Source organism: Equus caballus, chromosome 30 (assembly GCF_041296265.1).
Source record: "Equus caballus isolate H_3958 breed thoroughbred chromosome 30, TB-T2T, whole genome shotgun sequence".
Taxonomy (NCBI): Eukaryota; Metazoa; Chordata; class Mammalia; order Perissodactyla; family Equidae; genus Equus; species Equus caballus.
The window spans coordinates 27,663,703-27,688,354 of NC_091713.1; the positions used below are offsets into that span (position 1 = coordinate 27,663,703).

General features: G+C 34.5%; 1 protein-coding gene across 7 annotated transcripts in view; it reads right to left on the minus strand.

The window, feature by feature from the left end:
- The window catches only part of BRINP3 (BMP/retinoic acid inducible neural specific 3), a 402,882-nt gene that overhangs the window by 157,466 nt on the left and 220,764 nt on the right, over positions 1-24,652 (minus strand). For all 7 annotated transcript variants that reach the window (XM_070256069.1, XM_023632555.2, XM_023632554.2 and 4 more), the window contains one exon: positions 20,560-20,750. In XM_070256069.1, the coding sequence (XP_070112170.1) occupies positions 20,560-20,750 (191 nt within the window). The remainder of the gene's footprint in view (positions 1-20,559; positions 20,751-24,652) is intronic.

Sequence of the window (24,652 nt, forward strand, 5' to 3'; positions counted from 1 at the left end):
ATCACCAATTCTGCTCATGCTGAGTTAGGTTCATTTAATTTCAATTAGCATTTATTGAGTTCCTATCTTGTACGGAGCTCTGGGTAGAGAGATCAGAAGATAAATAAACTACTTCTTGGAATATAAGTGCTCAATAACTATAAGTTAAATAATTACAGCTAACACTTTAAAGCACTTTCACATGCTAGGCATTGTTCTAAGAGTTTCTCAAATATTAACTCATTTGATCCTCACAACAGAACCATATGATCCCCATTCTAAAGATGATGAACTCAAGGCAAGGAGAAATGGAGTGTTTAATGTGTCCAGATGTCATGCCTAATGATTAGCAGAGCTGGAGTTTATACTGAGGTATTCTGGCTCTAGAATTAATAATGTTAAGTATTCAAATAAAAGAGTAAGTGATTTAATGAAGGAATACATACATTTTTTAAATCAGTAAATGAAAGATATTGAACAGGAAGACCTTTGAGACATGAGGAAAATGTAATCAGTTTATGATAGTATGGGAGGAAAGTCTAGTAAGAAATTAAAATATGAGGGGCCAGCCCAGTGGCACAGTGGTTAAGTTTGCACATTCCACTTTGGCATACCAGGGTTTGCCAGTTCGGGTCCTGGGTGCGGACCTATGCACTGATTGTCAAGCCATGCTGTGGAAGGCATCCCACATACAAAATAGAAGAAGATGGGCACAGATGTTAGCTCAGGGCCAGTCTTACTCAGCAAAAAGAGGAAGATTGGCAGCAGATGTTAGCTCAGGGTTAATCTTCCTCAACCAAAAAAAAGAAAGAAGGAAAGAAAGAAAAATATGAGCAGTGAACATGGCTCTGTAACTCTAGGAATTCACTAATGGCATCCGCTGGGTCATGAGAAAAAGAAACAGACAAACCAACAAAAAGAATTCCTGATCAGGTTTTGTGCATACTTTCCATAACCAACATGCTTAAGAGACCTGTAACTATATGCAGTTTAGTCTTAACTGGGGGTTGCTAAAATCAGAAAAGTTTCTGATGGTTCATTAGTTAAATTCTTCCACACACACATAATGATCCTCATTCACTCCACTATACCATTCTGACTTCCTTAAATTTTAACCTTGATGCTTGGTACTTACTCTTATATAACTATTACAAAGCAGAGCATACAGTTCTGTTAAATTAACAGGAATTATAACTTGGAAAGCATCCTACCTGTTTTCTCATTTTTCTCAAACTATGAATGAAATTGAAATTTCAATTAACGTATAATGCAAATTTCCATTTGCACCTAACTGCCTAACAAAAGGTATTCTCTATATTCACAATGGGCATATTGTGTAAAGGCATCCATAGATTTTTTTTGTTCTTTTCTTCCTTCTTTTCCTTCTTTCCTAAAGGTTGCTTTACTGATGTTGCTTGAAAAGTTTCTAGATTTTACCATACAATCTAAACTTAAAAAAGTATATTTTTCTCCTAGCATTTGGTTGAATGTCTTTATGACTGCAAACTTTTTAAGATTATTGGAAATATTTGACACTCCGAAGATAGTTTTCCTAGGCTAATCGGCAATGATTCTTTTTGATTTCCAGAGACTTCCTCTGTGCAGAATACCTCTTTGTGTGGAAACCAAGGACCATAATCATGAAGGTGATGAATGCTCAAAGTTCTTTCCTCTGTGGCTGACCCACATATCTGGCATATTTATTTTGTACCTGGTTTTTAGCAAATCTGCTTCATAAGAAGTTATGTGGACATTAATGGATCTAGAAAGCAGTATTCTGCAGTCGGAGACTATTTTTTAAATTATCTAGCAATTTTCTGAAAATCTATTTCTTTCCCCAATCTACGTCTTAAATCTTCCCATTTTCATACTACTGAAGTTTGAATGGTATCAAATGTTGAGGTGTGGTCATAGGATGGTAAGAGGAGATCTTGACAGAGTCTTTTTTTATATAGTATAAAATAAAGACCTGCATATATATTTTTTATTTCTTATTAGAATTTTCATCAGTTCTTATAGCAGTTAATCAATAATTTTATATTGATTATTAATCATAAATAGGGTGTTTCTGAAGATGTTTAGATTACTGGGGAATGGTACCCCAAATTGCTACATATATTATCTAAAATGTCCTACTGCCAACAAAAGTTTATGACATATGCAAAAAAATAAGACAGTATGACTCATAAACTGGAAAAAAAGCAGGAACACAAATTACTGTGAAAGATGTTGGAATTAACAGAAAAAGATTTCAAAATAGCCATTATAAATATCTTCACAGAACTAAAGGAAAGCAAGACTAGAGAAGTAAAGGAAAGACAATGTCACATCAAATAGAGAGTATTAGCTAAGAGATATAAATTATAAAAACAATCAAATAGAAATTCTGGGGTTGAAAAGTACAATAAGTGAAATTTTAAAAAATCATCAGAAACGTTCAACAGTAGATTTGAACTGGAAGAAGCAGGAAATAGTAAACTTGAAGAGAGATCAATAGAGATTATGCAAGCTGGAGAACACAGAGAAAAAAGAATAATAAAATTAATAAATTAATAAATAAAAAACAGAGCCACTGAGAAATGTGGGTCACTTTAATTGTATTGACACCCATACTGGGAATATCAGAAGGAGAGGAGAGGAGAGAAAGGAGCAGGAAAAAATATTTGAAGAAATAATGTCAATAACTTCTCAAATTTAGTGAAAAAACAATAACGTATACATCCAGGAAGCTCACCAAAATCTAAGTAAGACAAACACAAAGAGATTCACAAGCTGACACAACACAATAAAAATACTTAAAGTGAAACACAAAGAAAAATCTACAGTTGTAAATGCCTATATTAAGAAAGAAAACACTGAGAAAAGAACAAATTAAAACTAAAGCAAGTAGAAGGAAGGAAATAATAAAGATTGGAGTTAAGATTAATGAAATAGAGAACAAAAAATCAATGGAACAAATCAATGAAATTAAAAGCTGGTCCTTTGCAAAGATCAACAAAATTGACAAACATTTAGCTATATTAACCAAGATAAAATGAGAGAAGAATCAAATAACTAGAATCAGGAATAAACAAGGGGACATTATCAATATTACAGAAATAAAAAGGATTTTAAAGGAATACTATGAAAAATTATACACCAAAAAATTAGATAATTTAGAGGAAATGGAAACATTCTTAGAAAAACACAAACTTCCAAAACTGACTCAAGAAGAAATAGACAATCTGAGTAGACCTATAACAAGTGAAAACATCAAAGTAATCAAAAGCTACCCACAAAGTAAAAACCAGGCCCAAATGGCTTCACCACCGAATTACACCAAACATTTAAAAAATAAGTAATACCAATTCTTTACAAACTCTTCCACAAAATAAAAGAAGAACACTTCCCAACTCCTTTTTAAGGCCAATATTACCTTGATAGCAAAACCAAAGACATCACAAGAAAACTACAGGCCAATATCTCCTATTAATATGGTTGTAAAAATCCTCAACAAAATACTAGCAATCCAAATTGGTCAACATATAAAAAGAAATATACACCATGACCAAGTGGGGTTTATTCCAAGAATGCAAGGTTGATTCAAATCTGAAAATCAATTAATGTAATACATCATATCAGAATAAAAAAATAAAAAGCACACACTCATCTCAATAGAAACAGAAAACACATTTGACAAAATCAACACCTTTCATGATACAAACACTCATCACCTATGAATTGAAAGGACATTCCTCCACATGTGAAAGAGCATCTATGAAAAACGCACAATTAACATCATACTTGATGAAAGAAAGGATTCTTTCTTCTTAAATCAGGAATAAAATAAGGATATTGGTTTTTACAACCTCTATTTATCATTATAAGAGAGGTCATAGCCAGGGCAATTAGGCAAGAAAAAGAAATAAAAGGCATTTCTTCTGGACAGGAAGAAGTAAAATTATTTCTGTTTGCAGATGACATTATCTTATATATAAAAAATTCCATGGAATCCACTAGAAAAATGAAATAAACCAATTCAGCAAGGTTTCAGAATACAAAATCAATTTAAAAATCCGTTGTATTTTTATACACTTGCAGGGATGGTTCATTTTATGTCACCTTGATTGGGACACAGGATGGTCAAACATTTGCTGGAACATGGTTTCTGGGTCTGTCTGTGAGGGTGTTTCCAGATGAGATTAGAATTTGAGTGGGTAGGTTTTATCCAACCCATTGAGCGTCTGAATAGAAAAAAGGCAAAGGAAGGAAGAATTTGCTCCCTGGTTAACTGTTGAGCCAGGACATAGGTGTTCTCCTGCACTCAGCCTGGGACTTACATCATCAGCTCCCTTGGTTCATGGGTGTTTGAACTTAGACTGGAACTTACACCATTAGCTTCTTCGGTTCTCAGGTCTTTGAACTTGGACTGGAACTACACCAGCAGAGGTCAGATCGTGAGGCTTCTTATCCTCCATAATCACATGAGCCAATTCCTTATAATGAATCTACTTCTCCCTCTCTCTCTCTCTCCTTGTACATATATATGTTCTCTCTCTCTCCCTCTTTCTCTCTATATGTAAATAATCTCCTATTGGTTCAGTTTCTCTGGACAACCTTGACTAAAAGAATCTTGGGAATAAATTTCACCAAAAAAATTCAAAAATTTTACTCTGAAAACTACGAAAAGTTGTTTAAAGAAATTAAAGATCTAAATAAATGGGAAGATGTTTCATGTATGTGAATTGGAAGACCTAACATTGGTAAGACAGCAATAGTCCCCAGACTGATCTACAGAGTAAAAGAAATCCCTATCAGAATCCCAGATTACCGCTTTGTAGAAATTGACAAGTTTACTTTAAAATTCATATGGAATTGTAAGGGACCCAGAATAACCTAATGGATCCTGAGAAAGCACAACTAAGTAGGGGCACTCATACTTCCCTATACCAAAAATCACCACAAAGCAGTGAGACTAAGACACTGTGGTACTGACACAAGGATAAATATATAGATCAATGAAACAGAATTGAAAGGCCTGAAATAAATCCACACATCTACGATCAATTAATTTTTGACAAGGACGCCAAGACTATTCAACCAGGAAAGAATACCCTTTTCAAACAATGGTGTTAAGACAACTGGATAGCCACATGCAAAAGAATGAAGTTGAACTCTTACCTCAGAAAACAAAAGAGTAAATTTTTAAGACTTTGGGTTTCTCAAAGGAGTTTTAGATATAATACCAAAAGCACAAGCAAGAAAAGAAAAAAAGCAAATAAATAGGACTTTCTCAAAATTAAAAACTTTTGTGCTTAATAGGAAATCATTAACAAAGTGAAAAGATCACCCACAGAATGGGAGAAAATATTTGCAAATTATGTATCTAATAACAGAATTATATCTAGGATACCTAGAGAACTCCTGCAACTCATTGAGAAAAAAACAATTAGGAAATGAGCAAAGGATCTGAATAGATGTTTCTACAAGGAAGATATACAAATGGATCAATAGACATATGAAAGATGCTCAATGATGTCGTCAGGAAAATGCAAGTCAAAGTCACAATGAGATATCACTTCACTACCCACTAGCATGGCTAGAATCAAAGAGCCAGATAACAAGTTTTGGCAACTAGGGGAGAAATCCGAATCCTTATACATTACAGTGGGAAAGTAAAATGGTGCGTGGCTTTGGAAACCATCTGGAAGTTCGTCAAACAGTTAAACAGAATTACCACATGACCTAATAATTCAACTCCTAGGTACATATCCAAGAGAAATGCAAACATATGTCCACACAAAAACTTGTACACAAATGTTTATAGCAGGATTATTCATAGTGGCCAAAATGTGGAAACAGCCCAAGTGTCCGTCAACAGCTGAATGGATAAACCATGTGTTATATCCATACAATGGAATCTTATTAATTCAATAACTAATAATTCATGTTATTAATCAGTAAAAGGTACTGACTCATGCAAGAACTTGGATGAACCTTGAAAACATTATGCCATGTGAAAGAGGGCAGTAACGAAAGTCCACGTATTATATATCATTCATATGAAAATCCAAAATAGGGATCTATAGAGACAGAAAGCAGATTAGTGGTTACCTAGGCCTGAGTGTGGGTGGGTGGGGATAGGAGAATTATAGCTGGAGGGTCTTGGGTTTTTTGGTAAGGTGATGGAAATGTTTTAATTTCTCTGTGGTGATGATGGCACATATCTATGAATACACTAAAAAACATTGAATCAGACAGTTTAAATGTGTGAATTGTATGGTATATGAATTATATCTCAATAACTCTGTTTTGAAAATGAACATTAAGTGTCAGTTTATATAAGATCACACCACATGGTAGTATAATGCAGTTGTATGTTTTCAGTGTAACACACTAAATTGTGAAAAATGTCGAGGAAAAGTTATAACCTCTATTTCCCGAATGTGACACTATTTGTAATATCATTCATTCATGTCCTCTTTGAAAAACAAAAATATGTAAGAAATGAATCAAAGTTCTTCTGATGTTATGAACAAAATATTTGAACTAGTCTTATGAAACATTTTCTATTTTTTCCTTTATACTATATTTTTAAAATGTATTTTAATTTTTTTCAGTAATATTCATATAGGCACCTTGATTTTAATACTTCCATACTTTTGGGCAGTTTGAGTTTTGTAAGTCAGATTGGCTTGACTGATTGTGGGGAAACTGGAATTTGAAAGAGTCTCAGTTAAGATTTCAGAGCTCTCTTAACAAATACTGCCAGTCATTACACACACACACACACACACACACACACACACACACACAAACACAACAATGTAGAGTTAGAGTAGGAGTTAGGGCATGAAGGAAGCTCAAATATGTGCATCCTCTAGTTGGTTTGAGACCTATCTTTAGTTTTCCTGCTCATGTCTGCCAGAAGGACGAGTCGAAACAAAACTGGTGGGCAGCCATCATGGGCTTAGTGAAACAGGAGAACCCTTTACTGGTGCTACCACTCGACGTTTTCTTTTCCTATACTCCTTTGGAAACCACAAGTTTAATTGATTTGTGGGAGGAAATAGAGTTCAAGAGTTTATTGATTTAAAGCGTAGCTTGTGAGAGTCATTGTTCCAGATCATTGTTTCTACTAAGCAGCTCAGAGTTCTTGTAGAAAGGCCTGACCCCTGACACAATGCTATTGAGTTTTGCCTCCAATCTCTAAACAAAGGTTAAATGACAAACAAAGATTTGCATTAATTTAGTGATCTAATATTGGTAGCTCTATTGAAACAAAACAAAACAAAATCAAAAGAGCTTTGTTTTCCCGGTTGAAGGCAGTGTGTGTGATCAACAGTTATTATGTTTTCAAAAATGTTATGTAATTGGTTTTCATTAGGCAGATAATGTACTAGGCAATAAACTAGACTTATTTAGATAGGAATATAATAAGAACAATAGGAGTTGGCCCAGTGGTGCAGTGGTTAAGTTCATGTGCTCTGTTCCAGCAACCTGGAGTTCACAGATTCGGATCCTGAGTGCAGACCTACACACCACTCATCAAGCCATGCTGTGGTGGCATGCCACATAGAAGAGCTAGAAGGACTTACAACTATGATATACAACTATGAACTGGGGCTTTGGCGAGAAAAAGAAAACACACACACCCAAGAGGAAGATTGGCAACAGATGTTAGCTCAGGGCCAATCTTCCTCACCAAAAAGAAAAGTATACCTTTAAAAAGGAAAAAACACTGGTCACAATATACAGAGGGTTACTTTGAAAATCTTGAGGCACTGGTCATATTCAATCTAAGAAGCTATCTTGGATGTTACTAGAGGAGAAACTGTAGTTTACTTTGCCTAATGTTCCCTTGACAAGAATTTTGCTAGGGGAACCCTGATGCCCTCTCTTAGGCCAACTCCCTCCCACATTCAATACCTTCCAATAAAGATAAAGGAATACCTGATTAGTGATAGTAAAGGATGAGATTACATATGTTCCACTCTGCTCCTGCTGAATACCACTTGGATAGATCCATCAGTGTAGGTATAATATTGTCTACTTCTTCATGGGTTATGCTTATGGGAGCAGGCTCTGCCCATAAGAAAGAGCTAGTTATTCAAGTTTAACTGGGGTAAAACTGTTTTGAAGCCTGTTGTGACAACACTTCTGCATGCTGTCTTGAAATAGGACTTATATTTTAACTTCAATTTTGGTGATTTCTCCAAGTAGTTTTTAACTGGTTCTAAAATCTCTAAGGGGGAAAAAAGATGCATAATATTGGAGCCTATGCACTTCAACAGGAAGCAATGCAAGAAATGTAATGGAGTATAAAATAAAAATCGGACATGGCTTAATATCTCCAGGAATTCTCTATGATCTTATATGAGAAAAGAAGCTAAAGTAATTCAATATAGTGTTTTGAACAAATGTATACAGTTACCATGGGATAGAGAGGAATAGGAATGAAACAGCAGAGGCTGAAAGCAAGGACTTCCAATTCTAATTAGGATGTAGAATATCACAAGAGATCATCATTCTCACCCTAACGATGAAAGGAACTCAGATAAACTCAAATTCAAGGGGTTTTTTTGTTTCATTATAAGAGAACAGTAGATGCCGTAAATGAACTAAAAATCCAGAAAATGATTAGCTCTTTCTGGGAGGAAGGGGACACAGGGCTGCTTTCATCCCTGGCAGAGAGGGAAGAAGATAATTCTACCATTGATACTGCAAACGGAAACTGGAAGGAATGCGTAATGGGTGTGTTTGTGCTGATATGATGGATTAAAATACCTGGAAGCCCCAAAGTGAGTACACAGCCACTCAGTGAATTGCAGCCATGGGCCTCCAGTGAGTACATGGATAGGACATGGGAGGCTAGATGCAAAGCAGCAGAGCTGAGAGCAATACTCTCTGAAGCACATGGGCTTCCCCCAAGTACAAGGCTGTGGCAACCACACGTTTCAGCTGTGCAACAGAACTGAGAGCAACCCTCCAAGGCACCAAGTACAGGACACAACTCGCACAAAGTGGGAAGAACAGTGCGACACCACTGTGGCATTGCAGGCTTTCTCCGGGTACCAGGCATCGACCTTCCAAGTTCAAGCGACAAAGCAGCAAGGAGGAAAGTGATCTTCCAATGTGTAGAAAGCCAGGACAAGACCGGAAAGCAAAGATCATTCTACAGGATCCCGAGAGATTGGTAGCCAAACCTTTAAGCAGAAAGAGGTTTCCCATGATTCAGAAAGTAGGCAGGTGGGTTGTAAAGGATGTGGCAATGTGAATCTCACTCTTTGCCAGATTCTAAGTCCTTTTAAAGAAAAGTACTGATGCTGCCGTCAAACTATTTTAAGCCAGAAGTCAATAAATGAAGTTAAATTTTCAAGAAAGCACAGGTCTGCCTCAATTCCACATTAGATTGACTCAGTCACACATAACAGAAGCCTAATAGAGAAAGAGGTATGCTTATTTTCAGAAGAAATATTATTTACTTCAGTGTCTTTTTTTCTGGGTTTGGTGTTGGTTTTGCGTTTTCATTTTTCTTTTACACAGAATGCTTGGCAATAACAATGAGATCTGAAAAGGCAAGAAAATATGAATCCAATGAGCAACACAGGAAATAGTCAACGGAAGCAGACTCAGATATGAATAAGAGGGTGAAATCACCAGACAGGAATTTTAATATAATGATAACATCTATGTTAAAATACCTAGTAGAAATGTTAGACAATATGCACAAACAAATAGGAAATTTCAGAAAAGAGAAACTATACAAAATAAAAAATATAAATGGTAGAAATGAAAACTATTATATCATAAATGAAGAACTTATTTGACTGGCTTTACATTAGACTGGACAAATAAGGAAGAAAAGTGAATGAACTAAAATCATTAGAAATTAATCACACTGTAAAGCATATAGAAAAAGAGCAGCAATGCGAAACAGATAGGACAAGATTTTAAGGACGATATCAACGAGTCTGTCATCAGAGTCCCAGAAAAGTTCCAGAAATATGAATAGGAAGAAAACCACACCAAGGCATATTGCAGTCAATCTTCTGAAAGTCCAAAATAAAGAGAAAATCTTAAAATCGGCCAAGGGAAGTGAAGCATTACATTCAAGAGAGAAATTACAGTAATGATGGCGAACTACTCATCAGAAAGAAATGGAGGTCAGAAGACAATAGCATGTTAGAGAGATGACAGACTGATGGATGGTATATGCATACATGGATGGGTACACATATTTTGTACATGTTTATTTAAAGTAGAATAATGAAAATGTTAAAATGATTATTAACAATTTTATTTTAAGTAATTTTTGTGGTTTCAGTATACAGGGCTGTTGTCAAATTTATCACTAATACTTTATATCAAATACCAATAAATGGTATCCATTTTAATTTCAACTTCTGATTATCTATTGCTAGTATATAGAAATACACCTGGTTTTATAAATTAATCTTCTATCCTGCAACTGATAAATCTCCTTTTTATTCCTTGTACCTTTTAAAAAGTTTCCATTGGATTTTCTACAGACACTCACGTCTTCTGTGAATAAGGAGAGTTGTATTTCTTTCTTTCAAATCGGAATGCTTGATTTCTTTTTATTACTTGACTGCACTGGCTAGAACCCATAGTACAATGTTTACTACTGGAATGTTTAGTACTGTTCTAGCACAATAAAAGTCGTGATAGCAGAAATCCTTGTCTTGTTCCTGAAATTAAGGAGAACGCATTTGCTATTTCACCAATGAGAATGATGTTAGCTATAGGTTTTTCAAATACACTTTAGCAAGCTGAGGACGTTCCTTTCTCTTTCTAGTTTGCTGAAACTTTTTTTTCTTTTATCAGAAACATCTCAGAATTTTTCCTAAAGAATTTTCTGCATCTCTTGAGAAGATTCTTTCTATCTTTTTATTTATCTATCTATGTCTATCTATAATCTGTATCTATATTTGCTTTGTTGATATAATAAATTACATTGGTTGATTTTTTAATGTTACTAAACTTTAATTTCTGGGATAAATCCCAAGTAGACATGATGTGTAATCCCTTTGATGTATTGTTGGGCTCAAACTGCTTAAAGTTTGTTAAGAATATTTGCATCTATATTAATGAGAGTTATCAGTAGTTTTATTTCTATTCCATTTTTGTGTGGTTTTGATAGCAGAGTAATGCTGGATTTAAAGAATGGTTTGGGCGTTTTTCAGCTCTCTTGAACATTCTGGAAGAGTTTGTGTAGATTTTTATTATTTATACCTTAAAATTTTTGTTAGAATTCAATAGTAAAGCCATCTTGGCCAGGGGTTTTCTTTGCAGGAAACATCTTTTCTTTTTCTGCTTTTCCTCCCCAAATCCCTCCAATATATAGTTGCATATTTTGGTCACGGGTCCTTCTAGTTGTGACATGTGGGATGTCGCCTCAACATGGCTTGATGAGAGGTGCCATGTCCAGGCCCAGGATCAGAACCAGAGAAATCCTGGGCCACCGAATTGGAGCGCGCGAACTTAACTACTCGGCCACGGGGCCGGCCCCCAGGAAACATTTTTAACTGAACATTAATTTGCCTAATAAATTTAGGACTATTCAGGTTATTTACTTTTGGGTGAGCTTGGGAAATTTGTGTCTTTCAAGGAATGTGTTCACTGGTTTCTAAATTTATAGTCACAAACTTGTTCATGGTATGTCTTGCTTAACATTTGGATATCTCTGTAATTTGTAGCGATGTTACCTCCTCATTCCTGATTTTGGTAATTTGTCTATTCACTATTTTGTCTCCTGATAATTCTGGGTATATACTTATCAGTTTTACTGATACACTAAAAGAACCCACAAAAAAACCACAGCTTTTGGTTTCATTTTTTTTCTCTATTGTTTTTCTGTTTTCTATTTTATTGACTTCCATTTTGATTTTTTTTTTCTTTCTTCTGATTACTTTGGGTTTCATCATTCATCTTTATCTATAGTTTTTTAAGGGGGACTCTTTCGTTATTGGTTTGTCACTTTTTTCCCCTAATAAAACATCATTTGCTGCAAATTTTGCCCAAGCATTGCTTTACCAATATCTGACAGATTTTGATATGTTGTATTTTCATTATTCCATTTGGTCCAAAATAATTTCTCATACCCTTTTTGATTTCTTCTCTGAGTCATGGGTTATTTAGAAGTGTGTTACTTAGTTTTTAAATATTTGAGGATTGTCTAGATGTCTTTCCATGATTAATACATACTTTGCAAGTCTTGAATGATAGTGTTGTTTCAATCTACTACTACTAGAGAAAGTTGTTAAAATCTCTAATTATGAATTTCTCACTACTTTTTTCCCTCCTATAATTTTGTTTCACGTATTTTGAACCTCTACTACTGGGGGTATAAATGTTTAGAATTATTATTTCCTCTGGATTAATTGACTAGCTTATCATTATGAAATACTGTCCCTCGTAATATTCTTTTTGAAACATATTTTTCTTATATTAAAACAGCCATGCCAGTAGTACAGTAGCACAGTATATCTACTCCCATTCTTTTACTTTAAACCTATTTTTCAAATTGCAAGTGATTTTCTTGAGGCAAGATTTATAAATTTTCTTGAGGCAAGATCTAATTATATCTTAGATCTTGCTTTTTTTTAAGCCCAATGTGACAATGTGCCTTTTAGATTCTTTATATTTAATGTGATTACCTATAGAGTTAGATTTCAGTCCATCTACCTGATATTTGTTTTCTATTTTCCCATATATTCTTTCTTCCCTTTTTCTTATTTTTCTGACTTTGGATTAATTTTTAAAATAATTCTATTATATCATCTTTTTGGTCATATCAGCTATAACTCTTTATTTTGCTATTTTAATGATTGCTTTAATGTGCATAGTATACATCTTCATCTTATCAGTCTACCTTTAAATCATATTATGCCATTTCATTGATATACAAGAGCCTTACAAGCATATACTTCTGTTTCTCCTTTCCTGAGCTTTATGCTGTTGTTGGCATACTGTTTATTTCTACATATGCTATAACCCTCACAGTACATTGATTGCAGTTTTGTTTAAAGAATTGATTCTCTTTTAAAGAGACTTAAATAATAATAATAAAAGATATAATTACCCACTTTAGTACTCTTTCAACTTCTCTTTATTTCTTTGTATAGATTCATTTTTCTGACTGGCATCATTTTCTTTCTTGCCTGAAAGACTTCTTATATCATTTCTTTAGTTCAGGTCTGCTGGTGGGAGTCTTGTAGGTTTCAGATATCTGCAAATATATTTTCCTTTGTTTTTGAGACATTTTTGCTAGAAAATGAACTCTAGGTTGCAGAATTTTTTAATATTTAAAAAATCTCACCTCCATTGTTATCGCGCTTGCATTGTTTTCAAAAAATCTCTAGTCGTCCTTAGCTTTGTTCCTCTGTACCTAATATGGCTCTTTTTTTCTCCCTGACCCCCATACTTCATTAACTCATAACTAAGCCCTTAAAGTCTTAGTCAGCATTATATATGGGTAGAGATGGCTTTTATCCATGTAAGGAGTTCTTTGATAGTTAATGAAAATTAAGATATTCTCTTTAATATTGGTTTTAAGCAGTTGAATTATGAAATGTCTTGGTGTAATTTTTTTGATGTTTCTCATGCATGGTATTTGTTGTTTCATGGATCTGTGGGTTTTAAATCCTCATCAATTTCAGAAATTGTTTGGCCATTAACTCTCCAAATGTTTTTGTTTTGTTTGTGGCAGAGAGATTCTATGGTGGCCCCCATGACCTCTTCTTTATGCACATTCTTCTACAATCCTCTCCCGTTGAGTTTAGGTAGGACCTGTGACTTGTTTCTAACCACTGAATATGTCAAAAGTGATTGAATGCATGTGATTATGTGATTTCATGTCCATAATTACATTACATAAGATTGTAATGTCTTTTGAGAACTCTCTTCATTGCTGAAGTTGAAGAAAGTAATTAACATGTTGTAAGCTGTCATATGGAGAGGGCCACTTGGCAAAGAATTGAGGGTCACCTTCCACCAATAGCCAGCAAGAAACTGGGACCCTCACACTGGCAATGAACTGAATGCTACCAACAACCACGTAAGCCTGAAAATGGATCCTTCCCAAGTTGAAAGTCAAGCGAAAATCCAGCTCTTGTGGACACTCTGATTGGAGAAACTATCTGAGCGATGCCTGGACTTTTGACTCCTCTCAAAAACCTAACATATAATAATGTGTTTTATTTTATGCGTCTAAATTCATGACAATAATGTTGTACGGAAATAGGTATCTAATACATGCTCCCCCCATCCCATCCTCCTTTGGGGATTCTATTTACACATATTTATGGCTGCATGAAGTTGTCCCAAAGCTCACTGCTCCTTGTTTTCTGCATTCGTTTTTTTTTCTGTGTTTCATTTTAGATAATTCATATATCTATGTCTCAATTTGACTGATCTTTTCCAGTGCCGCATTGTAGGCCTTGAATCTTATCTAGTATATTTTTTCTGTGAAACATTACTTTCTTCATCTCAGTAAGTTTGCTCTGATCCTTTTTTATACCTCATGTCTCTACTTATATTTTAGAGAATATGGAATACACTTAGAATAACCGTTTTAGTGTTCTTGTCCGTTAATTCTAACGTCTGTTTTCATTCTGAGTCAGTTTTAATTGGCTGAATGTTCTATCATTATGGTTTATGTTTTCTTCCTTCTTCATTGCCTGGTAATATTGACTGTTTACCATTGTGACTCTTACTTTGTGGGATGTTGGATGTGCTTTTTTGTATTCTTGAGCTTTGTTCTGAGATGTAGTTCTTGGAAATAGTTTGATTCTTTTTGATCTTGATTTTATAATTTGATAGGTAGGTCCAGAGAAGAACTCAGTCTAAGGCTAATTATTCTTCACCACTGAGGCATGACCTTCGCATGTATTCTATCCAGGAATTATTAGTGTTTCCATTCTGGCTTATGGAAACACTTTCCCAAGTCCTGTGTGACTGCTAGACACTGTTCTCTAATCCTATAATATGGTTTCTTCCCTGACGTCAGGTAACTTCCTCATATATATCCACTGAACAGGACTCTGAAATACTCGAGGGAAGTTCTCTGGGATGCTCTCTCTATATAGCTTTCTCTTCTTTGGTATTCTAAACAAACTAGAAACACCTGTCTCACTAAACTCTGAGCTCTCTCTTCAACTTATGGAACCTTTTGGTCTCTGCCTGGATTTTTCTCTGGCTGCACCATATCCTAGAAACTCTTTCAAGACAATAACCTATACCAATCACAGTGCTTACCTCAGCTGTTTCCCAACATCTCTCAAGGATCACTGTCCTTCATTGTCTATTGTTCAGTGAAAACCATTGTTTTTATATTTCTTATCTTTTTCTTTTGATTCTCAGGTGAGAAGGTGAATCCACTCCCTGTGACTCCATCTTGGTTAGAGCAGATGTCTGTCTATTCAGAGATTTTAAATTTTATTTAATATTATTTACTGTGCTTGATTTTATTTTTTTCAGACATTTGTGTTTCAAATATTCTTTGTAAAGAGTAAAGATAATAATTTACTCAGTACTCATACTACAGAAAATAAATATAAATAATTTATCACAAGAAAGATAAATGCAAGATGCGTTTTCTTTGAAGACAGAATGACAGTTGAAATCTGAGGGAGCAGAAAACAATAAAATATGAAGTACTCAAAGGATATAGCTTCTGTTACAGGAAACAACCCCTTAAATCAGGAAAAGAAGAGTGGAATAAAACAGATGCTGAAAAATATCACAAATTGATGTTTTTAATTTTCTCCTGATTTGTATAGTCAAGATTTAATCTATATAGTAAAGGTTAACTTTATTTTACTAATTTGCCATTTGTTAGCCACTATGTATAAGCTATTTTGACTAAACAAACCAAAAATAAAAACGGATTTTGCTTTTGCCATCCAGCAAATTAGGACCGTTTACCAAAGGAAGAGAAGGCACAACACAAGGAAATAAATATCCATAACACAAACTGAAAACTTATTATCAAGAATATGAAAGTTCAGAATATTAAATAATATGATTCTTAATTATTCTGGAAATTTTTGCTTTATGAATTTAATAATGATGCTAAATTTTCATGTACTAATTGTTCTGGATTGATATGTAATTTCTTTATGCTAAAAAAATTAGGGGCAGGTACATATGTTTACATGTTAAAATTCAGGTAAATTTTTGGTCAGTTCAATTAAAATTGTCCAACTTATTAAACATACTAAGTTAAATGTACAACTTGTACTAAGTAATTAGACATTTAAATTTGTGTGTGAGTAAAAAAATATTCTTTGAAAACCCTAAGAGAGTTTGCTGTTTAAAAGAGAATCCTTCCTGAAAATGAAACTAATATATGAAGTCAAACCTCTAATTATTATGAATGGTTTACATGTCAATTTTCTTATCTTGGCTCTTCTTAAAGTAAGTTATTCAATAACATATAGAAGTAAAATAAAAATGATTGAGAGGTTTTACTGATTTTATTCTGAAACAGTGAATAATTTACATGTAAAAATGTTTCTTGGAAAATTTTTATCAGGTCTAATTTTTATAAATAGCTTTTAAATTTTTAATATAATGTATTTACATAATCTCAGAAATGTTGATCTAAAGTTGTGCAGCATCTTTTTAACATCACCTGAAACACTTTTAAATGCAGCCCTGAAATATTATTTGAAGATGGCGTTTTTAGCTGGAATATTGACCTTTAAGTTTAATGTATTTTTTCTGCTTTTTCCTAAATTTGTTGGAAAAAATTCTAAACATTATAATTTTAAAAATCTATCTGGTATTTTTATATATCAGAAAAATGCCAGAAATACAGTAAATATATCACTATTTATTTTAGGAAAACAATAATAACTTAGCTCTTTTAAATTTTTTCACAGTGTTTGATAAAAAACATTTAATTTTACTCACTACATGTAATCTGATTTTTTTTTTTTAAAGATTTTATTATTTCCTTTTTTTCCCCAAAGCCCCCCGGTACATAGTTGTATATTCTTCGTTGTGGGTTCTTCTAGTTGTGGTATGTGGGACGCTGCCTCAGCGTGGTCTGATGAGCAGTGCCATGTCCACGCCCAGGATTCGAACCAACGAAACACTGGGCCGCCTGCAGCGGAGCCCACGAACTTAACCACTCGGCCACGGGGCCAGCCCCTACATGTAATCTGATTTTAAAACAAAGTATGAAGGAAATTTTCAAACATTCACATTTCACATCTGGTGATAGATTAAATTTTCCCTAAAATGTGTAATATATTTTGATTTTCACAACATTGTCAATCACATAATATTAAAGTTTATTAGACTATTTAAAAATAAACCTAAAGAATGTATTAGATTGATCTTTTAGATAACTTGCGTCAATTGAATTGAATTTTCTGAAAATAATGGTCAATTCTAGACATTATGCTTGGCATATTATTGCACTAAAAATAATATTGAGAAATAATATTTGATATGAATGCCATTAATTGGAATAGCATAGCAGTCAATTAAGCTCCATGGGCATGTGAGCAGTTCATTTTTTTTTATATTTACAGATGTGTTAATGAGCTGCAGTCTACACTAACATTCATAGTTATAAGAGATAAAAACAACAAATTGTTCTTCCATTTTCTAGAAACTGGCTCATAATTAACATTATTTGTCCAACTCTTTTGTGTTTTTGCAAGAATTAGCATGATAAAAAGCAGGCTTGATTTTACAGATTTAATTATATTTTTGCTGTTATCTGATAACGATCTTACTTGACTTTGTTTTTTATCAAGAACGTCTCCTAAATTCTGTAAATCCAGGGACAACTTCATGAAACATTTGTTCAAGAAATTAAATGCCTACTACACGGCACTTAAAACACAAGGTATATTACCTAATCAAAGACATTGTGGATCGTCCTCTTCTCAGTTTGGATCTTTAAAATATAAAAGCAATGTATTGAACATCTAAGGATTTACTAGAGTTAAGCTCTTGATTTCAAATATTGTAGAAAAGCACTTTGCACTGAATTATTTATTCAAGTATAAAGGATTTCAGTAGTTGAATGCCCTTGATTCTGCCTACACACACTCCCACACCCACCCCGTCAGTCCCTCTTACCCTAACTTACATCTAAGCAATTATGATGTTATAATTGAAGAGAGACCCCTTTTCGCTGTGGAGGGACACATCTGATAACTAGCGAAAATAAAGGATACGCTTCCCAGAAGATGCACAGGCGCATAAAAGCGCGCAGGTAATTCAAGGAGCCTGTAGACCGGCTCCAGTGCGCGTAGACACCACACGCTTCAGCACAGAACATTTCCCTGGAGCTTTCACAATAATCCAGACTGCAGTTGACCCTGGGCTAGAGAATCACCAGCCACTTAACATTACAACTACCCCAGAAGAGAACTCCATTCAGTCCTAAATGAAATCCTGAAGGTCTGATAGTCCTCCCATCTTCCCCATTCCCCGCTACCTCACTCTTGTACTCCCTAAGTACTTCTGTGGCTATATTCTTAGCTACATTGTTGGGGAGGGCACATACCTCATTTCCTTTTTTTCCCTCAGTTACAGCATGAGATGTGTGTACTTCTCTTTACAATCCATCGCTGTATCATTCCCATACCGTTTTCTGTTTCCTCTCCCTGATCGAAAGCCCGACTTCTCCTTTCCATCTCCAACCATTCTACACTTTAAAATATTCCCGTCATGTGCTCTGGAACACCTTTCCATGGTTAACAGATAATGAGTATTTCCTGGTGCCTTTCAAGATGAGGCTGTCAACGCTCCCACATTCCAGATTGCTCTTTCCTCTTCCCCAGGGGTGATCTTAGACTACTCACTCAAGTCACTTCTTTGGAGCTCATTTCTACCACACAGCTAGAGGATAAGCTTCATGAAGCCTTACCGTTCCCAGTTGTACCACAGGGATCTAAGAACAATACCTGTGTACAACAGTCTGCACCATTAAAACGTGGATGTTTTGTGATACATACTTCTCTTGTGGGAGAAGAGAGTAGCTTCAAATATCCATTAAGTTTGCCCATGAACTGTGAATGAATATTTCTTACCATGAGTATAAAAAACTCCATTGTATAATTCTACTTGGTACTGAGAAAAAAATCAATAGCCATGTAATAAACACACTTACAGCAATGATGTCTTCTATTAGAAAATACACTTCAAGTTACGGTGTATATCATTGAAATTGATTTCTGAAAAAGTCTATTTCTCCTCAACAATCTCAAGCTAACTATCTCTAACAATATCCTACCTTACAATATTTTTAAGTTAACTAAAACATCTGCACTCATGCTGGCTACATTTTTATCTATACAGCATAAATACTATTTATATACTTGGTTACTCAATATAATGCAAGTCCTACAGTCAGAAGTAGACTCATGATAATTGTGTGGTTTATACTTACAGAAGTCTTTTTGCCCAGTTTCATCTACCAGCAACACTGAAGATGGTTGGTATTGTTTGGGTAACCCCTAAGTTAAAACTATTTCTATATCACTTTTTTTCTCTCTCTTGTACACCTTGCACAAAAGATATATATTGGGATAATTTTTCCTAGCATTCCCCAAATAGTGAAATATTAATTTGTCAATTAAGTGAAAAAAATACATTAATTTTAATCTTATAAAGCAATAAAATGACATATTTAATGATCGTATTTTACATTAACTATGAAATGTTACAGTGGAAACACAGAGAAATGTTCTTTACATTTTATTTTGCTCTGGTTAACTTAGTCCAGGATCACACTGTCACACTGTGCCAACTCTTTGGTCTATTAGTTTTGCAATGGCCATTGGCCAAATACAGTGCGCGTTGACCTAAACTGCCAGAGGAATATGTCAAAAAATCTATTGTTTTGGAAACCACAGCTTCTCTCTCTGTGTCTCTCTCTCTCCTGTCCTCTTTCTTTCTTTTGAAATTAAAGATACCTTCCTTCTCTCTTTCTCTTTCTCTCAGTTTCCGTAAAGTCCCTCAGTTTTTCTCTTTTTCTCTCTTAGCATATTCAGAGGCAAAGGATTTTAGTGAACACACAGAGTTTATCCATGAATTCTGGGTTATGGTGTATTTTTACTTCTAGTAACTTATAACCAAATATTTGTACTTGTTAATTGTATCTTAAAAATATTGGGGGTAAATATTCCTTAAACCAAGACCTAATGATTTTTATGTCCTTGACTTCTTTGAAGCTAAAGAAGCCTTTAATCAGGATAATGTTTTTAATTGCATAAGATTTAGCAAAAAAATCAATGTTATTAAAATAAAGATTTATCAGTGCACACTTTGTGAAGGAGTCTGTGTATCTCAGGATAAACTTACACTATTCAAGTGCATTTCAGTTAGCATTCAGACATGAAAAATCTTGACCCGATTGTCAAGTTAAAAAAGTTACATCAAAATACGTACAATTTCATGCTAAATATACTACAAAGCTCAAAGAAAAAGGAAATGTTAAAATATTTTTTAGAACACAATTGTTTAAATCAGTGAGACATGAAAATATAGAGAAATGGATCTTAGAGATAGAAAACATAATGGTATGACCTAATTTTAGGGTAAACTTGTTCCTACCTTTATGGCGGTGGATGCAATTTGAATGTGGTGGAGTCTCCGAAGGGTGCTGTCCCTGTCAATGAAATAGGAAGCGGCTAGTTGATGGAGCGTCTCCAGAGTAACCGAAGAGCTGTTGGTGCTGGAGTCACTTCCTTCAGATCGCTTGCTCAGCTTCCGCTTGTCCACAAAGATTGTGAGTGACTCCTCTCCTGCATTAATAATATTTTATGTTATTCCAGTTTCCACTTCAAATCAATTTTTCAATTATCTGCAAGTGAGGAATCCTCAATTACAGACGTAATGAAACAAAACAGTAATAAACAACAAAAGGGCAAGGAGTTTTACTTTTTTATTTTTCTTGAATATTTCCCATGTGCCCGGAAAAGTACCTGGGATATTGATGGCTATAAATAAAATATTTAATAAATGTTGGGTGGCTGGTTTTTGTGGAACAATTTCTCCAGATTTTATTGACTTTCTCATACAGTTTAGCTTACCTGACATTCATGTGCCCCAAAAGCAAATTAAGATAAGAAAATATACGAAACGAACTTATGTGGGGTACCTAATATAAAATTGTATTTACTCAGAAATGTTTACCACAGATCAGCATGGCAAATGAAAATATGACCAAGTATGTTACTAAATATTAGCAGCTTAATTGTACCTTTGAAATACAGAGAAAACATATATACTCATATATAGTTATGTAAATATATATGTATTAAATTTGGAGGTTTCCTGCAGATAGTATTATTTTGAAATATTGTGCATTAATAAGCCCTGTGGAAATCACTAACCTCTATGGGAGTTTTAGGTCCTGACAATGGATTCTCGAAGGTAAAATTTAAAGTATGTTATAATTAAGTGGCAGTTTTCAATGTTCAAATGTTGACAAAAAAACCAATGTCTGTTAAGTTCAACATTAAGAACTTGCCATCCTTAGACTTACGTATTCTTGGATATTCATCTAGCACATAACTGTCAGACTTGATGCTTTTCTCCCTCTTTCAGGAACCCATCTGTTCGGGTGGCATGATGCCCACTTACAAATTGACAAGCCAGTTTTATAAAATACCAAATAAGATTTTCTAGTAGAAAAATAGTTTGCATTTCTTCTCCAAATTAAAATAATACCAGTTTTAAAATGACAGCTTAGGTGACTATCCGATCTTAAGTAAGAGCTCATACTTCTTTGCAAGAGACCGGGTCTACTGAAATCAGAAATAAGATGTCAATAATGTTATTTCTGAAAGCTCATATTCTCAGTTTGCATTTCGACCCCAACATACATACTGGAAATCAAGTAAACTAACTAGAATAGCTGAAGAAAAAGAAAATATCTCTCAGAAATATGAATGAGTGGGTCAAATTATCAAAAGCATTAGGTCCTGTGCATGAGAAACAGCTTTCGTGTGGGAACATCTGAAATCGACAAGAGATTATATACATAAATTACTATAGAAAGAAAGAAACAAAAAATCCCCAACAATTATTTACCCCCAGAAAGAGAAGATCAACAAATATGGAAATTTGAGTGAATGTATCTCAGAAAACCAATGAATCTGAGAAAAATTCATCCTTGTGCCAAGTCGTGAGAGAGTACCCAAATATCCTATACGTCCGTATAGAAAGAATAACAGTTCTATGACATTCTAAGACTCATAATGCAGCTCTAAGACATATGCAAGTACTGACTTCATATGCTGAAAACCTAACCCTCTGAAAATGATGGTATTATGATGTGGGGCCTTTGGGAGGTGCTTGGTCATGAGAGCAGAACCCTCATCAATGGAATTAGAGCTTTATGGAAGAGGCTCCAGAGAGATCCCTTGCTCCTTCCGCCATGTGAAAACACAAGGAGAAGCCTGCCACTCGGAAAAGGGCCCTGATCCAACCATGCAAGTGCCCTGTTCTAGGACTTCCAGCTTCCAGAATGATGAGCAATAAATTTTTGCTGTTTGTAAGCTACCCAGTCTGTGGTATTTTGTTAGCAGCCCAAATGGACTAGGACAGCAGGAAATGCATCTTATTAAGTAAGGTTAAAAACAAAATGGCAAGGATATTTTGGTAACTGTAAACAAAAAGAAAGCAAAGTTAATCTTGATAACAGACACTGCAGAATTCCGGCCGAAAATTATTAAAGGAGGAAAAGAAAAACACTATATAGTGCTAAAGACTAAAACTTGTAAAGTTGCTTTAGTGGCAACACTTTTCATAAAACAGAAAATACAGAAGATACAGATTAAAATAGTATGAGAAACACAAATTAAAAAATATTCTGAGGGGCTGGCCCTGCAGCTTAATGCTTAAGTTCAGCACGCTCCACTTCAGTGGCCCAGGTTCACTGTTTCGGATCCTGGGTGCAGACCTGTACCACTCATCAGCCATGCTGTGACCACGATCCACTTATAAAGTGGAGGAAGTTGGCATAGATGTTACTCAGGGCTAATGTTCCTCAGCAAGAAAACAAACCAAGAAAACTGATATATAACTTTGCAATTAGGAAAGTTGCCAAAAATACAAAACTTTGATGACTTTGGCAAAGCTGCTGGCAAAGTGGAAGAAAACAAGCCCTCTGATGTATCACTGGGGGTAATGCAAAATGATATAACTAGAGAGAGAAATTTGGCAATAATCAGCAATAACTGATTCAGCAATCGTACTTTTAAGAACGTACCCCAAGGAAACACTGGCTAAAATATGCAAAAGATTTCTCATTGTGGCTTTATTTGTAGTATTTGTAACAGCACAAATGCCTAATCAGTAGGAAAAAACTATGTGACATCCATACAGTTGCATACTGTGCAGTTGTAAGAAAGAAGTGGGGGTGCTTTCTACATCCCAGGATGATCAAAGCAAAGTGGACAAAAGTATGTTTCACAAGTGGCACTTTTTTTAATGAGAAAGGGGAGGACACAAATATGTATGTATTTATTTTTATTGAAAAACAAACAAACAAAACAGAACACTGGAAGGATTAACCAAAAGTTTATATTAATATTTAGCTAAAAGAGAAGGGAGGCAGCAGGATGGAAGAAACACCTGTCAAAGAAAGACTTCTCCAAATATACTTTGTGGTAGTGTTCAAGCACCAGAAACATTAAAGAAAAAGTTTTATTTATTTACAAAAATAAAATTAAGTCAAATAGAAAGAAAAGGAATCTTTAAAAATTGAAAACAGAGGTCTGTGTTACTAATTGTATATGGTTTGTAAAAATAATTAATTTAAGTGACTTAGGAACACAGTTTTTGAATATAAAGCCATTTTTGGAATATATTCTGACGTATAAAGTATAAAGAATCAGAAAACTGCATTCTCCAGCCTAACTGTAAGTAAGAATATTGGTAGTAGTAGCATCATTTTATGTAGTATATATGGTTACCCTTGGGTATATGGACAAGTCTCTCTACTCTGAGATGTTTGAAAATTTTCATTTAAGAAAAAGACATAGGGCATGAGTGATTATGATTCTCATTCTGTGTTTGGCCCATGTTTAAAACATATTTATCCATAATAAAATTTTCTTAAGCAATTAGTAAGTTCCTGGCATTATTTTATTTAATTTTTGTGTGTGTGAGGAAGATTGGCCCTGAGCTAACATTTGTTGCCAATCCTCCTCTTTTTGCTTGAGGAAGATTGTCGCTGAGCTAACATCTGTGCCAATCTTCCTCCATTTTATATGGGATGCCACCATAGTATGGCTCAATGAGAAGTGCTGGGTCTGCGCCTAGGATCTGAACCTGCCAACCCTGGGCTGCCAAAGTGGAGTGTGTGAACTTAGCCATTACACCAATGGGCCAGCCCCTCATGACTTTAATATTATGACTAAAATGAGATTCTAGATGATTTGGCAGTTCTCAGATGATTCCATTTAGAAAAATCATCTAAATATCCAAGTTCAGCCTCACTGCATTCCCAATGTTTTCTACAGATTCTTGTATATAGAAGGAAGCATAGCTGCCTATTTTTAAAAATGATATCTAATCTTTTCTTCAATTCAGTAATATATTAAACTCAAAATATCAGATCAACTGATTTATTGGACTTTACTTTTGCCTTCTTGAGATACAAGAAAACTATTTAAATATGTGTAGGGGGTCAGCTTCA